This window comes from Cinclus cinclus, chromosome 6 (assembly GCF_963662255.1).
Source record: "Cinclus cinclus chromosome 6, bCinCin1.1, whole genome shotgun sequence".
Classification (NCBI taxonomy): Eukaryota; Metazoa; Chordata; class Aves; order Passeriformes; family Cinclidae; genus Cinclus; species Cinclus cinclus.
In genome coordinates, this window is record NC_085051.1 from 25,773,505 (window position 1) to 25,791,194 (window position 17,690).

At 45.4% G+C, this 17,690-nt stretch overlaps 1 protein-coding gene across 2 annotated transcripts in view; it reads right to left on the reverse strand.

Annotated features, from left to right (window-relative positions):
* Positions 1–13,471, reverse strand: part of RPAP1 (RNA polymerase II associated protein 1) — a 47,686-nt gene extending 34,215 nt beyond the window's left edge. The window contains exons 1-3 of one of the 2 annotated variants that reach the window (XM_062495865.1): positions 13,453–13,471; positions 1,030–1,306; positions 14–162 (exon numbers count right to left, since the gene is read on the reverse strand). In XM_062495865.1, coding sequence (XP_062351849.1) covers positions 14–162; positions 1,030–1,219 — 339 coding nt within the window. In that variant the 5' untranslated portion in view covers positions 1,220–1,306; positions 13,453–13,471. Of the gene's footprint in view, positions 1–13; positions 163–1,029; positions 1,307–2,941; positions 3,000–13,452 lie in introns of those variants that run through there. The other variant, XM_062495866.1, reaches the window with a different exon arrangement.
* Positions 13,472–17,690: the final 4,219 nt, after the last annotated feature.

The following is a 17,690-nucleotide window of genomic DNA, read 5'->3' on the forward strand; positions in this document are numbered from 1 at the left end:
AAAACAGACATACAATAATTTTGCTGAAGAGTGCTGTAATGTGTTGATCATGGCTTTCCAATCTTTCCTCTGGATCTTCATCCTCAAAGTGGACACTAGCACTTTTGATCTTGGACTTTTTTGGAGGAGCTGGAGTAAGAGCTGGGAGAGTATCAGGAAAACCTGAGCAGGGGAAGCAGTAAGAAGAAAAAAAAAAGCAGTCCAAGTTATTGCTGTATAACCACAGTGCAATTGGTACTAGACCAAGGCCTCCTAGCAGCACCTTTTATTAAGGTAAGGAAGCAATAAGACAATTAAGAGTCTCCTGTCTCTAACTTGAAGTGTGTAGTGGAGAGAAACATGCATGAAGATTCTATTTATGTACTGGCACAAGGTCTTTACAAAGAGCTCCATAAGCAGGAAAGGGTACTGAGGTCTGACTGCAAGTATTAAGGGAAGAAGCAAGGAAGAAACAAGTACTGTCCTTGCAGGTCGTGTTGGGGCATAAAAAAGCACATTTCTGCTGCTAACTGTCAAATGTGAGGGATTTGTATGATCATGAACAAACTCCCTTCCACCTGCTATAAACAGATCATATTTACTCTACCTGGAACAAAAGTACTACAAGATTTATAGTGTTGCTTCTAAAAATGCACCTTGTGCTTCTGAGATCAAGCACATGACAAAAGTGTTACAGCTGCTATTGATGGAGAAAACAAAACAAGCCAGATCTGCTGGCTGAAAACTGCAGCTGCTAGGAGAAGTATATCTCAAAGATACTGGGTCTGGATAGCTGGCAAAATAAGCAATGAGTGTCCAAACAGTACAAATTACACAAAACACCTTTTGCTGGCAAGGTACCATAGACAGCTGATAAATGTGGACTAAAGGATCAAAGGTGGTTCTACTGGACACTAGTAACATTGGAAAAGCCAATTTCCAAGGCTAAGAAATAAATAATACTGCAAGAAGGGCACAAATGCAAGAGAAAAGCAACACTGAGTTGAGAGACAGAGAATCTTAGTAATTCAAAGAAACAAACTAATTTACCATCCAACATGACTACATCTTTGTTGTCCTGTAGCGGGGGTGTCTCAGCATTTGTGCTCCCTTCCTTCCCTTTCCTCTTGTCTGCTTTCTTCACAATCTTCACTGCAGGTGTAGCGCTGGCTGCCAGGAACTGGTTCTGAAAGTGCAGCAGGTCTGCCTCGGACTCCCCAGGCTTTGGTCTCGACAACATCCTGCCTTCTTGCTCTTGCAGCCCAGCCACATGTGGTTTTCACATAGGACTCAAAAACATGGAAAACTGGAAACAGAACCGGATTTCCTAGAGATAGGGTGGGGACAGCATGGGAAAACTAGTCATTTTTGTCCCACTCTTATGTTTCTGTACGTACTACAGATCCCCTGCTTCAGGATCACCCAAATATTTAAATGAGAGTCCCACATGAATGAAACCCTGTTCTTCATTGCTAAACAAAAAACTACTCAGCAAGTCTGCACATGGTCTGTCAGTCAGCTAGGAGCAGAATGACATCCAGCCAGCAAAAAGTGCATCACTGCCAGAATGCCAACAACATGGGCTGGGATCATCACAGCCAGAATAGCATCTTGTCCAAGACAATAGATTTGACCTGCTCAATTATCACTGACAACCATAAATCTCTGAGGCACAGTATGACAAAAACCTCCCCCTCCAGCATACCATCTTCTCCAGATCTGAGCACTAACACCACTGGCAGGATGCAAAAGACTGTCCATATAGATCTGGACAATGCACACTCTCACTTTGCTCTCCTTCCCACTCATATCTCCCAAGTGAAAAATGTCTTTCTTCCTGATGTGGACCTCCTGCTTTAGTTCTCTTTCACTGGCCCCTTATTTGCAGAAGCTGTGCTATTTCCAAGTATCTTCATTCACTGCCCAGGCCAGTTTGGAGTTGAAAAATAAGGGTGATATTCATACAGACTTTTACCTCTATGCACATGACAGCTCAGCAGGAAGGCAACTACTCCACCTCCCATCTACCAGGCAGGAAAATATTGGTGATTATTGATTCCCAGAGGCGGGGACCAGAAATCCATTTCTTACAGGCAGCAAGTAAACTGTTTGCAAATACATTTCATTCTACTCCTAGCATAACCACATGCCTACTTCCGCAACAGGGCTCCCACAGCCAGACTTCACTTGCTTGGACCCTCTTTGAAATCCACAAGGAGCAGAACATGCATCCCAAACCAAGTGTTCCCTGCCCTGTCATCACAGGCTTCAAAGCCCAGAAGAGGAGGATGCCTGCTTTAACAGGCACAAAACACACAGTTGCAAGCAAAGGCTGCTGCTTAGCTCTCTGCAAGAAGCCTCCTCCACACAGAGCTCTACATGAACTTGGCCAAGTCTCTCCCTACCAAAACCCAACATCAAGAAATACAGCGCGTCTTCAAACTGCCTTTGATTCTCTGGGAAATTGTCAGCACAAGAAGACAACTAAGCAGCCATTGTTAACGAGCTTGGATATTCTTCCAGGAACCATTTCCTCAATGCCTTTGCTTCAGTACATGTGGGACCTGCAGAGAGAATGAATGTAGGGAAAACACTTTGCTTTCCTCTCAGGGTTCCTTTTCCCATGTCCCATGGAAACCATCACAGCACATTAGCAACACCACCTTGGCTGTCAGGAGCCCTCATTCCTACCCACCAGAGCTCAGAGAAAACATGCACGACAACTAACAAACTCCTGAGGACCAGCACTAACCCCAGCATCCTGGTTACCTCCAGCCTTGCAACTGGCTATTTAACCAAACACCATCTGTTTGCCCAGAGGGACCACCAGCCAGCCAGCATAAGCAACACACTGAGATATTGTCCTGGGAACACAGGTAAGGGATCAGAAACGCTGTCCAAGGACTATGAGCACCTTTGCATTCCACAACATAGTGACTGTGTGGCCACACTATCATCTTACTTGATAAAATCCAATACTAGTAGGTTTTTTCATTTCTTCTGGTTCATCAGCATTTATAGTGCATTTTTCTTCTACCACAGCAGAGCCTAACATACAAAAGAAAGACAGTAAGATCTATGAACCTGACAGAGTCAAAAGAGAAAAGATGTACATGTTGAAGCGAAAAAATAATCTCTGACTGCTACTATAATTTGTGAACCATGGGGAAGACCTTTTTACCCTTCTCAAGTCTACAACTTTGCATTATTTTGATAAAGTTATCAGATTTGGGCAAAAGATGAACACAAGGTCCTGCTGTCACAATTAACACCTCTAATTAATCTCTTTCTATTGTTTTTTGCGCTAAGAATTTAAAAGGAGAAGCAGAGAGTCAAATCTCAGTCTCTCCTGGGCCACCCAGCAGCCAGTGGAAAAGTACAATCTTCCCACTTGAGATCAGCCAGCAATGAAAGCTTCACTGAGGATTACTGGCTCCTTTGCAAAATGGTGATGCGCATTCTCTGCTCTCTCACAAAAATGCTTTCTGCACTAAATGCTGTAATAGCCAACAGTCTTCTTGACACTTTCATTTGCTACAGAGAAGCTACTGGAAAGACGCTCCTCCAAGATGAAAAACCCCAGTCACAAGAGTCAACAGCTGCAAGAAATTCTCCTCAAAGAGCCTCCAGATATCATGCTGGTCACAAACGACTCGGTGACTGGGACTCTGCCTGTCGGGCACACACCGTGTGCATGCACACAGCACCTTGCCAACAGAAACGCTGCTGTCCCAGCTCGTCTCGAGAGTCTCTACAATAAACAGGAGCCAGAATAGCGCAAAAGAAAATTAAAAACAAGAAACTGCCATTAACACACTGAACAGCTGATGCGTCCGAGCGTTCCCAACGCGTTCACAGCCCTCATGGACTTTCACAAACTACTCTGAATCAAATCTTAAACAGGCGACGGAGACCCGGCCTCTCTGATGTGGGGAGGGAAGAAGGCACAGGTCCCGCAGCATCTTCCCTGCACGACGGGCACGGCCTCTGGGCTGGGGGCCGCGCGGCTCTCGTAGCTGCGTTCTTCTTTACACCAGGGTAAAGGCGAAGTGCTGGGCCGCTGCCAGCTGCACCGAGCGAGGCCACGCCGGGCCGGCCCCGCCTACGTCCCGGGGCTCCCGCGGGCAGGAGAGGCCCCGCTGCCGCCATAGCTCGGCCGCCACTCACCTGCACGGCACCGCCGCTCCCGCCCGGCTGCCGTCACTTCCGCCCGGCTGCCGTCACTTCCGCCCGGCTGCCGTCACTTCCGCCCGGCTGCCGTCACTTCCGCCCGGCGCGGGGCTCCCGGAGCCACAGCCCCGCGAGCTCCTTGCGCTTGTGCGGCCCAGGGCAGCTTCCCCCGGGCGTTGTCCTGCGCTCCGAACGCCGGCCACCTGCAGCCCACAGCAAGGGTCTGCTCACAGAAATTCATTTATGTCAGCGCAGGAGCTGTGCCTCGTCATTATCGGAGGGCGTGGCCGTGCCGGACACCTGAGGTGTTTTGGGAGAGCAGATACATAAAGCTCTGTGAACATGGCTGTAATTTATTATTTAGGACTGACTGCTTGTTTGTAATACGTGCCAAGCTTTAGTAGAAACTATGGCGGAGCTGTCGGAATTTGCACGAGCTCTGATTTTAATGCTGGTTATTGATTTTAGTGCTTGGTCAACTTTCAGCCTTTTTTACAGAACGAGTCAGTTCGGAGGAGACCACAGCTGGTCATGGGGTCCAACCTCCCTGTTCAGGAAGGGTCATCCTGGAGCACAGGGCACAAGATTGCATCCAGGTCCTTGAATATCTCCAGTGAGCGAGATTCCACAACTTCTCTGGACAACCTGTTCCAGTGCTCGGTCACAGATACAATAAAGTTCTACTTCATGCAGGTGGAACTTCCTGCGCATCAGTTTCTGCCCCTTCTTTATTTGTCCTATTTCTTGGCACCATCAGGAAATGCTTGGCTCCATCTTCTGACACCCTCCCTTGAGATACCAATAGACTCTGGTGAGATGAATAAAGATGACAGACCTGGGAAAAAAATTCTCTGGGCATGTGAACGGGCACAGATTCTCCCTGAGGCTTGGACTGGACCAGGTGGGCTCACTGTTTGGCAAGGACTCAACAGAAATGCCCTGGTGCTGTATAAAATTAAGAACTTTTTCAGTGTTTGGGGTTTTTTTATACCTTTAGAAAGCTGCAATGCTACTAAAAAATTACAGCCATTAACAAATTTTATCCATTATGACCACTGAAAGCACTTAAATCTCTAGATTTCTGTTCATCTTCAGGCCAGGCATCAGAGCACCACAGGTTTTACAAAAGGGTGGGGCAGATGCAGTGGTGCAAATAGAAGACTTTTCTCTCCCACTTCGAGGCTTTCCTGGAGCTGAACTTGGGAAAGGTTTCCCATGCACCCCACGTGCACAGTTCAGTTCTCCCACCTGGACAGTAAGGCAGGGAGGTCAGGGCAGTGGTTGTGTTGGAATGTGCTTGGGTGAAGTGCTGGGACTGCTTAGGCTGGCTGACAACTGCTTGTGGTTCTGATTCAAGACAGCCATGAGCATTTTCCCTCCCTGACTCCCCTTGCACTGGCTGCACAGCTTCTGTGGCCACACACGGTGTCTCTTAGCATGCAGGTGAAATGAGGAAATACTATTTTTTGCCAGAAAGACATACAAATAGAATAGATTTGATTTTAATTACTGCAAGACAGGAATGCTTCCCATCAAAACTGCCAGAGCTGTATGTATCTCTCTTTCATTCCATTAATTATTTACCTTCAGTTTTAATAATACAGTTAAGGGCACTATATATAGCTTATGCTCTATCAATAAATCATGCTTATGTGTCTTCATGTTTATCCTATAAAATTCTAAGTACCAATGTGCTTGCACGGATTTCCTAAGCAATTCTAGCAATGAAATATCCAGCAGTGCATGTCTTAGAGTCTTTGGTGGTGAACTCAAAATATTCCTCTCAGTGAGAGCTATTTTATGAGACTTGCTATGCAATTTTTTTAATTATTATTTTATGAGGTCACCAGTCTTTTCACAAGTCCAAACAATTTCCTTCATCCCCTTCTTATAGCTCTGTGCTGACTTAAAACCCACATGGGCTGCTCCCTTTCTCCTGCCCCCTTCCAGTAGTGGAGGAAATACTAGAAGAGATTATAAATTGGAATCACAGTTTAGTGAAAAATTGCAATAACCACAACAATATTAATAAAAAGAGTATACAAAAGAGAGAGTCTTTTACCCACAAAAGGGTATTCACCACTGAACAAACAAAAACATTTCCCAAAGACCACACCCAGTGTGGTTTTCCAAGACAAAGGCAAAATGATGACTAGCCCTGCACTGGGCAGCATGGTATATATGGGAAAACAAAAGCAGAATGTTGGAAAGGCTTGCAACTTAACCTTCCCCCCTCAGAAGGGAAGGCAAAGAACAGGGACAAGGCAAAACCTGGTAGGACCTGCCAGAGCTCTGAAGCAGGTCAGAGGACCCTCCTCCTGAGCCTGACTTTGTGGGAGTGGGACTGGAGAGCTTGGCAGTTCCAACAGCAGCTCCAGTGGCTGCTGCAGTCACAGCAGCTGCAGCCATGGCTCAGCTGGGCTCTGCCATGCTGCTGCTTTCTCTCCTTTCTGTCTCTCAGAAAGAGCTCACCAGCTCTTGGGCTCACCAGTGCTGTCTTTGAGCACCAAACCAGAAGCCACAGCTCCAAGCATAGCAAAAGATGGCCACCCTTCCACTTCCAGCCCAACTTCCTCCTGCTGTAACCACATTCTTGCCATGACATGAATGGTATGGAATTATACAGTGCTAGAAACTATTCTTTTCCTCTATATCCATAATGAACTCATCACATTTTGACGTGACTTTTTGACCTACCATCAAACCCAAGAAATCCACACAGTATCATAAGGGCAATGTACACAAGCCACCTTCCCCATCCCATAAATCCAAGGCACTTTAGTACATGAGATCCACAATCCAGGCTGAGTCCATCAAACTAGTCCTTCGGTTGCATTGCTTGAAACAGTTCTCCCATCTGGTCAGCAATCTCCTTCATCTTCTGACGAGCCTCTTCTATGGTGGTGGTGGCGTTATGGACAGTGACACAGCATTCTCCATCCGTTAGGTTTAGCATCCCACACACTCCATTCTCTTTCAACAACAACATATCTAGGGCTAATCGGTTCTGCAAAGCCATTTTTGATGCCTGCTGGGCCTGCACATTCGGTTCCCTGAGTGAACGTCCAGTCCAGTTGCTTAATGCATGGACTTGCCTAGTTAAGTTCTCCAAGACATACTTGTGCTGTTGCATAACTCCAGTGGACACAAAAAATGATTCTAAGTCTACAGCAATATTTTGTCCCCAGGTATAATAGTTGGGGACTTGAATCCCCCGAATCCACCCTTTTGCATCTGTTGGATCGTGGATTTCTCTCTGCACTTTGTTGTTACGAAAAAGTGTATAATTGAACATTTTAGATGGACACATGGTAGGAAACCCAATAGTACACTGGAGTCCAGCCATATCATACATGTTCAAGTGGGAATACATTTTCCCATCTGAACATGCCCATACCGTTCCCCGTGGAGCTGGATATTTGGCTTGTGAACACTGATACGGGTCACCTTGGGGAACTTCCTGTGCTTCACTACTTGAATTCCAGAACCTGCTTCGGTCAGGGCCATGTGTAATAGGAATGCCACAGGATAGTGCTGTCTCCGAATTTTCGTAAGACCCATTGCATCGGGTGTCTTGGTTTAGATAGCCGTAGTTGGGATAATCCCAACAGGTACACATGTCCCGGATAAAAGTTCTCAGCTCCGAGATGTACCAGGTTTCTATAGGCTCACCTGCTCCTGTGGTACAATCTAATATACGGGAACAATTCAGAAAGGAGGTCTCTGATTTACTTTGGGCAATGCTTCTATGGTTCCTCACTTTCCAGCAGATGCTCTCTCCATTAGGTAGTATGGTCTGATGGTCCTTACAGTCTGATTTCTCCACTTCCCATTCTACTATTTTCCCTGTTGGGGCCCTGGAAGCCCATTGTAGGGTAGAGATAGGGTCAAAGATTTGTTTCAGGGACCAGGCCCACTCATAATTTGTTCGGTTAACTTCGTGCACAGTTCCTGGGTTATCAGGGATTTGTATACACCATCCTGCATCCCAGTGTAAATTGTACTCATGTTCAAAAAACCCACCCTCAGCAGGAGAATCCCACCACGGTACCACAGTGCAAGGGATAGAAGTGACATTTTGCAATGTCTCGGTAGGGTTGGTGTCTAATGACTGATAGCATGTCTGATTCCATAAATGGCTCCAGGTAGTGTCACGTGGGAGCTGGTAAAAGGTGTTCCTGTATTCTACCCATGTCCCATTTGCATCCCATTGTTGTCCTTCTTTCTGGTCTAGGAACCGGGACTCGACCATGCCCCAGGTAACATTTCCTCCCATTTTTTTCAGATTATCAAGTTCTCTTGTTAGTATTTCTGAAAAATTTAACCAAATCATCATAAATCTAAACCCTTCCGATGCAGAGTTGGGGAGGTTAATACATATTCCTTGATTTGTATGATTCCAAATATGCATAAATCCTTGTATCAACTCCCAAGCTAAATTTGGTTCAGTGCTCTGATTCTCAGTTGCTTGAGACAAAATCATACATCCATAACATAACAGTAAAAACTTCTCCCACACCATTTTTTTTTCTATTAAAAAGGGAAAATAGGCTTAGCAAAATCAAACTAAAAAAATACACAAAATCATCCGTCCACTCAACAGTTGAAAGCATAGGTCCAGTAGTGGATTTCAGATAATCTGTAAAACATATACATGCATAAAAACAAAACATGATTAAAAGGAGGGAACAATCCACCACCTGGCACACAAGTTAAGTGGCTTTTTTAAGGTCAGGGGTACCAATCCCACTCTTGGTAGTTCTGCCAAAACCAGTTGTCCTAGGTAATGAAGAGGATTTGCATGGTCTTTAGCTTCTTTTGATCCAGGGAGCATGGATGGGGATTGAAGACAAAAGGCTGTGAATTATGGGCACCCATTAACTCCCCAGCAGCTACTGATTCTATGTACCCCACTTGACACCCTCTTGCCCATTCTGGTTCTTGAGGTTTCAGGTTCCTCTTCATGAGTCCATTGGTACATTCAACAACCTCATTTGCCTGGGGGTAGTATGGAGTGTGAAAGATCCACCGAAATCCTTCATCCTGTGCCCACTCTTGAACCACCCCAGCAGTAAAGTGACTTCTGTTGGATTGGAGGGATTGGGGCAAATAATTAAACCACAGCTTCAGTCCCTTTACAGTGCTGTGCCCTGCTGCTCTTGCTACTGCCTCAGCTTGAGTGAGCTCTGACATTACTTCCACCCTGACTTCAGGAAAGGCCCTATATAGTCCACCTGCCAGGTCTCCCAGAGGCCTTTTCCATGTCATTAGTGAAGGGATGCCTTCAGCAAGGAGTGTTGTTTCTCTAGGCCTGTACAACACTGGCCACAGACTGAGATGACAGTGTTACACAGTCTCCAAGTGACAGGTCACCCTCTGTTGCCAGCTCCCTTAAAAAGATCCTTGAATTCCTGAATGGTGTCCTTTGACATGTAACCACTCTAACAGACGTTTCCATTTTTCTTCTACCTTTACTGCCATATCTGCAACACAGGTCAATGAATCTACCTGATTCAACAGGTAAAGCCAGGTTATCCCTCTTCTGGTGGGCAGGATTCCATCCCACAAAGAAACACTTTTGCTTAACAAGTTTAGCATGTCTTCTCATTTCTCTCACTGCCATATTGGAAACTCGATAGATCACCCATATTTTGTTCGCAAAATCGGAGTCAATTGATGCATCCCTTAAAAACAGCACAGGGGTTTGTATAAATAAACACTGGTTCTTTAGTGTCAGACTCAAACAACCACCCTGCACATGGCTACCAATTCTCCCATGTGAGCACTTTCTTCTCTCCTCACAATTCTGTCCCCTGAATCAACACGCAAGAACACTGCTCAGTATCTCCTTGGAGGTTGCTTCAGTGAACCACACACTTTTCAGGTGGGGCTCAACTTGAGGGGTAGGTTTTATAGAAGAAGGGAGGCTCCTGGTCCAGTAGACTGCCAGGCAATTCCTGTATTTGGAGCACTCTGGGTGCTCCCTCCCCTATCTCAGGCATAGGGCAGTGATGATCTAATTGTTCATACCACCTACTGACTGATTCTCCCTGCACAACCCCCACACCAGGTGGGGTTCTGGCCAGTATGACTTTCAAGACCTTGAAAAGTCCCACTAGAATAAGTGGTTCTTGCCATATGATTTTTCAGCTCCCTGTAGAGCTAGACTAGCCACAGAGGCACTTCTACCAAACTGAATACAGTTTTTAGAGCAGTGAAAATAAACCCTGACAGGGCAAGTAGGACCCTCAGGTCCCCATTGCCACATATGCATTGATAATCCATGAATTGCAAAGCCCCATTGGATATGAAGTGGACTGTTAGATACATTGGTCCCAAAACCTGATATAACCCAGCCTCAAATATTAACAATTTTAAGAATTCTGCATGGACAGGGGTCCAGTCACAGGTGGACCTCTGGCGTGTTAAATAATTATGAGGGAGAAAGCCAGAATATGTTTTCTCCAAATTACCAGCAGGGCACGGGCATGTTGTAGCTCCTGCTTCTACCCAGGAATTCTGATTTGCTCAAGGGAAGTTAATGTTTTGGGGTTAACACACAGAGTTCCTTCTCTCTGCCATATTCCCAGAAGTATATTTTACTTTACTTCAGAAGATGGGTATTGCACCTTTTCTGCTGAAATCTGAAAAGCTAAATTTTCAGGGCAACTAATTATCTCTGATTGGGTTTGTCCTACTATTGTGGAATTAGGGCTGCCTACCAATATATTGCAGATGTATTGATCTGCTTTAACTCCCCTCACAAGCATCACTACAGAGCATGTCATCTTCTCCAGATCCCAGCATTAACATCCCTGACAGGATGCAAGAGCCTGTCCACATAGATCTGGACAATGCACTCCCTGACTGTTCTCTCTCCTTCTCATTCACATCTCCCAAGTGAAAAATGTCTTTCTTCCTGATGTGGACCTCCTGCTTTAGTTCTCTTTCACTGGCCCCTTATTGGCAGAAGCCAAATCCCATGCATCTTCATGGCTGCTATTTCCAAGTATCTTCATTCACTGCCCAGGCCAGTTTGGAGTTGAAAAACAAGGGTGATATTCATACAGACTTTTACCTCTATGCACATGACAGCTCACCAGGAAGGCAACTACTCCACCTCCCATCTACCAGGCAGGAAAATATTGGTGACTATTGATTCCCAGAGGTGAGGACCAGCAATCCATTTTTTACAGGCAGCAAGTAAACTGTTTGCAAATACATTTCATGCTTATTTCAGTCACTGATCAGCACTAGTGCTGCAGACTTGGCACCCTCCCACCCTCAGTCTGCTGAAATAGTTTGTGCACATTTGTTTTCTTCCACTTTTAAAAACCCAGGACTCAGGCATGATTTATTGAGAAGTTGGAAAGAAAGTGGACTTGGATTTTTAAAACTATAGTTATCTGCCATAAGGATAGGCAGAATACATGAGAAAATGCAAAGCATGGAAGTAAATCTGCCCAGTCTCAAACAAAACCAGAGTTCAACCATTGTGAAGGCACAGCCACTGCCCTGAAGCCATGGTTTCACTTATACTATTACCATAATTGATTGTAAAATATGTGGGGAGAAACCTTGTGGGAAAGATGCTCAGACACAAGATTTACTCCCTGTAGAATTTATGACCTAAATTTGTAATATTTATACTGTTTTCAGAGATCTCATTCTTTACCAAGGCTGGTTAAGTGAGATGCTCTTGGTTCTAAGAGAAAAAAGGGGAACAAGCAAGATGTTTTACATTTGTTTATTTGTTTTATACAAGGGATTGGTGTAAAACCATCAGCCAAAGGCCACTTCAGGGCAGAAAGGCAGGAAGGAGTACATGGCTATGGTACCTTGCTACTGTCAGGGAAGGGACTAACACAAAAACACTTGGGATCTCGCTGCGGCTCTGACTGATGCTGAGAATGCAGAAACACTCCCTTCCAGCCCACTCCCCTCACTACTGCACAGCAAAAACTGAAACCTCCACAAAGTTTTTTTTTTCTGTACTCCTAGCATAAGCACACACCAACTTGCTGTTTATTTATGGAGCTTGCTGCCACAACAGGGCTCCCACAGCCAGACTTCACTTGCTTGGACCCTCTTTGATATCCATAAGGAGCAGAACATGCATCCCAAACCAAGTGTTCCCTGCCCTGTCATCACAGGCTTCAAAGCCCAGAAGAGGAGGATGCCTGCTTTGACAGGCACAAAACACACAGTTGCAAGCAAAGGCTGCTGCTTAGCTCTCTGCAAGAAGCCTCCTCCACACAGAGCTCTACATGAACTTGGCCAAGTCTCTCCCTACCAAAACCCAATATCAAGAAATACAGCGCGTCTTCAAACTGCCTTTGATTCTCTGGGAAATTGTCAGCACAAGAAGACAACTAAGCAGCCATTGTTAACGAGCTTGGATATTCTTCCAGGAACCATTTCCTCAATGCCTTTGCTTCAGTACATGTGGGACCTGCAGAGAGAATGAATGTAGGGAAAACACTTTGCTTTCCTCTCAGGGTTCCTTTTCCCATGTCCCATGGAAACCATCACAGCACATTAGCAACACCACCTTGGCTGTCAGGAGCCCTCATTCCTACCCACCAGAGCTCAGAGAAAACATGCACGACAACTAACAAACTCCTGAGGACCAGCACTAACCCCAGCATCCTGGTTACCTCCAGCCTTGCAACTGGCTATTTAACCAAACACCATCTGTTTGCCCAGAGGGACCACCAGCCAGCCAGCATAAGCAACACACTGAGATATTGTCCTGGGAACACAGGTAAGGGATCAGAAACGCTGTCCAAGGTCCATGAACACTTCTGCTCTGCACAACATATCAACTGTTATGTGGCCACACTATCATCTGCTCTTATACACCCTGTCTGTATTAAAAGCCTCATGGAAGAGTCTCGTGTCATGGACTGGACCGGCCGTGGACACTCTCTGAAAAACCCACTAGCTCTGCACGAAGTTTTTACAGGCGTGGCTGCGACGAGAGAGCTCAGTCAGGCTAAAAGAAAGAAAACACAAGAGCACAGAAGGCAGTAAAGCCACAGATTGCTTTGAGGACCAAGATCCACTTCTGAATAAACCAACTCTAGTCCAAGTGTGAGCCTGAGCAGGAAGGTCAGCGACGACAGCGATGGGCCCTAAGCACTAGTGCAGCACCAGTGTGTTACAGCGAACGGCCTTTACTTTACAGAGCAACGGAGCGCCACAATGCGCTCCCAAACGCTTTCGAGCACCAGCGTTTAAGCTTTGAGGCAAACGCTGGGCCCCGCTGGGCCGCTGCTCAGGGCAGCTCGGGCCGCCACTCACCTGCGCCGGCACCGCGCCGCTCCCCGGCACCTCCGCCCTGCCCGGGCGGCGCTTCCGCCCCGCCGCCGTCACTTCCGCCGGCCGGGCCCGGCCCTCGCTGCCCGCGGGGAGTTCAACTCAAGAAGTTGAATTTTCATTTCGGCTTTTGACGCGTTAATCTCGGCCCTGGTTCCCGGCCCTGTGCTTACGGCTGCCCGCTGCTTCCGCTCGGCCCGGGGCCCCCGCAGGGACATCCCGCCGCGGCTCTGGGTTCGCCCTGCACTTGTGCGGCCCAGGGCAGCTTCCCCCGGGCGTTGTCCTGCGCTCCGAACGCCGGCCACCTGCAGCCCACAGCGAGGGCCTGCTCACAGAAATTCATTTATGTCAGCGCAGGAGCTGTGCCTCGTCATTATCGGAGGGCGTGGCCGTGCCGGACACCTGAGGTGTTTTGGGAGAGCAGATACATAAAGCTCTGTGAACATGGCTGTAATTTATTATTTAGGACTGACTGCTTGTTTGTAATACGTGCCAAGCTTTAGTAGAAACTATGGCGGAGCTGTCGGAATTTGCACGAGCTCTGATTTTAATGCTGGTTATTGATTTTAGTGCTTGGTCAACTTTCAGCCTTTTTTCTTGGGAAATGAATACTCTCTGCATGAGAACAGGCATAGATCCTCACTGGGTCTTGGGCTAGGCTCACTGTTTGGAAGGACTCACTGCAAGACCTCTGATGCCATAGGAAATGAAGCACTGGGGTTTTTTTATCCCTTCAGAAAGCTGTGATACTAAAGAAAAAATGCAATCAGGAACAAGTTTTACTCATTATGGTTATTGAAAGTACTTATATCTATGGAAACAAAGATAATCCATCAGCAGCCAGCCAGCCTTAACTATATTGTCAGGGAAACAGGACTGTGATTAGCTCATAAAGAATTAGAATGAAAATTCCAATGTTTCAAATGCTGGGCAGCAAAATCTCCCTCAGCTTTATATCTTCTGATAAGCAACCATGTTCCTGACATGGTAAAGTTGACAACTGCACTATTTTATGCCGTTGAGTACTCCTTGAAGTAGGAATTGACTTGAAGATGCCCCATTAGGCAACTACATAACCAAGAGCGACCGTGATTCTAACCTTATGATCAGACATACGATTCTGGCAGAGATGTTTACTGCTGTTACTCTGGTGTGCTTATAGAGGTTTCTAGAAGGAGGAATAAATATATCTGCTCTTAATTACATTTGGAGATTTGCAGAAGGGAGCCTTGACAGTGTTTGGAGTGCTTCTCTAGTGCTGCCCTGCCAGACTGCAGTTCATCAGCTGGTAGAGCTCTGCTTTGCACTCCCTGAAGCAAAAGAAATCATATTAAAGTCAAACCTACTTCAGGAATAGCAGTGCCTGATAAGAAATAGAGTGTCAAATTCTCCGTTTCACTGAAAATAACTGCTACCCTACCACCACCATCTGCCACTTAATATTGTTGTTTCCAATTCATGCTGGTTTGGGATGCAAAAAACACTTTGAAATAATTGTGCAGGTTTCTTGCAGTTAAACTTCAAGAGCAGCAGCTCTTTTCTCATATTTTTCCTGTGGAACCACCCACCATCCTGATGGCTCTAGGACTCTGTTGCTACCACAGGTCTGGCTGGTTGAAGTGAGGAGTTTAATGTGTCATTTGGCACCTTGTTGCCTTTTGTGATCATTGCTTCTGGGGCAGTAAAGGTCAGCTGAGGCTTCTCCAAAATCTATTAACATTGACAGATTGTGCCTCTGATTGAATGAAAATGAGAAAACAAGGTTTTAGTTTTTGCACTACTCATCTTCAATCCAAGCATCAGAGCACCACAGGTTTTACAAAAGGGTGGGGCAGATGCAGTGGTGCAAATAGAAGACTTTTCTCTCCCACTTCGAGGCTTTCCTGGAGCTGAACTTGGGAAAGGTTTCCCATGCACCCCACGTGCACAGTTCAGTTCTCCCACCTGGACAGTAAGGCAGGGAGGTCAGGGCAGTGGTTGTGTTGGAATGTGCTTGGGTGAAGTGCTGGGACTGCTTAGGCTGGCTGACAACTGCTTGTGGTTCTGATTCAAGACAGCCATGAGCATTTTCCCTCCCTGACTCCCCTTGCACTGGCTGCACAGCTTCTGTGGCCACACACGGTGTCTCTTAGCATGCAGGTGAAATGAGGAAATACTATTTTTTGCCAGAAAGACATACAAATAGAATAGATTTGATTTTAATTACTGCAAGACAGGAATGCTTCCCATCAAAACTGCCAGAGCTGTATGTATCTCTCTTTCATTCCATTAATTATTTACCTTCAGTTTTAATAATACAGTTAAGGGCACTATATATAGCTTATGCTCTATCAATAAATCATGCTTATGTGTCTTCATGTTTATCCTATAAAATTCTAAGTACCAATGTGCTTGCACGGATTTCCTAAGCAATTCTAGCAATGAAATATCCAGCAGTGCATGTCTTAGAGTCTTTGGTGGTGAACTCAAATATTCCTCACTCAACGAGAGCTATTTTATGAGATTTTAAAAGATTGTCAGTCTTCTCACAAGCCCTGAAAATCACTCTCATCCCCTTCTTCTAGCTTGCCACAAGTCAGTTTCATGTGACTTTCTACAATGTTGTTTTGGTCTTCCAAAGTAGAGAAGCAGGAGTGCCTACAGCTGAATGCTTTCTCATTGGATTATAACAGGAAGGGATCAGAACTACAAAAACAACGTGGCAGTGGCCTTGGTGGGATTAGAAAGGTAAATCTGAAAATGTAGCAGTATTATCTATGTTGCAGAGATGATAAATATTGAGTTGTTTAAAGAGCAGGTGAGCATGGAAGCAGATCATTACTCTGCTGAGAAGACAGAAACTGAAGTTGAGAACAGAGCAGCATGGTGAGCAGCACACAGGTCTGCTGGTTAATAGAAAACAAATTACCATAAGGGATCAGTCCAAGATATAAATCTTACTTTTGTTAGCTTTTTTTAAAGCCAAAGTACTTTTGGGGTTGAACCCTGGCATTCCATGACAGCAACACCCCACAGAGTATAGGGCATCTCTGGGACTAGGTGAAGCAGGGATATTTAAAATCAAATCTCTGCTTTTTCACCAGTAAAAACCACACATCCATGCTCAATGTGAAGTGATTTAACCATGTAAGTGAGAGGAAAGGATTGTGTATTTTAAAAACCCAAAACAGCAGAGTATTTACTCATCACTAGTAGTGCATCTGCCAAACATTATGTTGTCTTTTGACAGTTAGCATGGGATTTCCTCTTTGTTGTTTTTTTTCATCAGTTGTTTCTATAGAAATGCCATTTTTATCAGACTAGATGAAAATATCCTGAAATAATACACCTCTTCAGCAAATACAGATATTTCTTGCTCTGTATAGTCTGTATATTGTATCCCTATCATACTGGGTTTTCCTCTCCTCATCACAACATCCAAATAAAAGCCAGTTAAAAGCCAGTCACTGTACAGCTGGGACTCCAGAGAACAGACTCCTGTGGAAATTGGAATGGGCAGTCAAGCAAATGTATTTCTAAAATCAGGCCATCCGGACACTGCCTCTGAAGTGTGTTGCAGGTGAAAATCCGTATTTGCACAGATGATGAATGCATTCTCATTGACAGTCACTGCTTCACAGAAGGCTTAAATGCAAATGATCTCTGCCTGACAATGCCCTCTGCCCCTGCTGTCAATGAGGAAAATAACATTTCTGAAATCCAGCTTCTCTTGGCTGAGGACAGTGTCTCCCTTGGCTGCTGCTGTGGGATGTATCTGACAAAATCTGAGTGACGTAGTCAATGCATTCAAATCCACTGTCATAGACTTTAAAGGAAGCCTGTCAAAGTGCCTAAGCCTGAGATTTCAAGCAATTTGAGACAGTTTAAAGCACTGGATATGCTCACATGATTATCCTCCATGGCAAATCTCCTGAAGAATTGGCTGTTTTATTGGTATTAGAATTTGTTCCTTTCTTCTTTCCAGGTTAATTACTGTCGTATCATGGAGAAAACCTTATACCTTTACACCTGAACAGGATGAGAGTGATATGTACATGCTTTATCCAAAATCCATCTGTACTAGTCAGCATATGTACTGCCAGGGGAAGCTCATCTCTCCCAGGCTTCAACTCTCACACCTTGGGAACAGAAGGCATGGCCTCTGCAATGCTCTTGTTTCAGGGAGGGACTTTTATGAGAGCAGGTAACAACAGGACAAGGTGAAATGAGTTTAAAGTGACAGG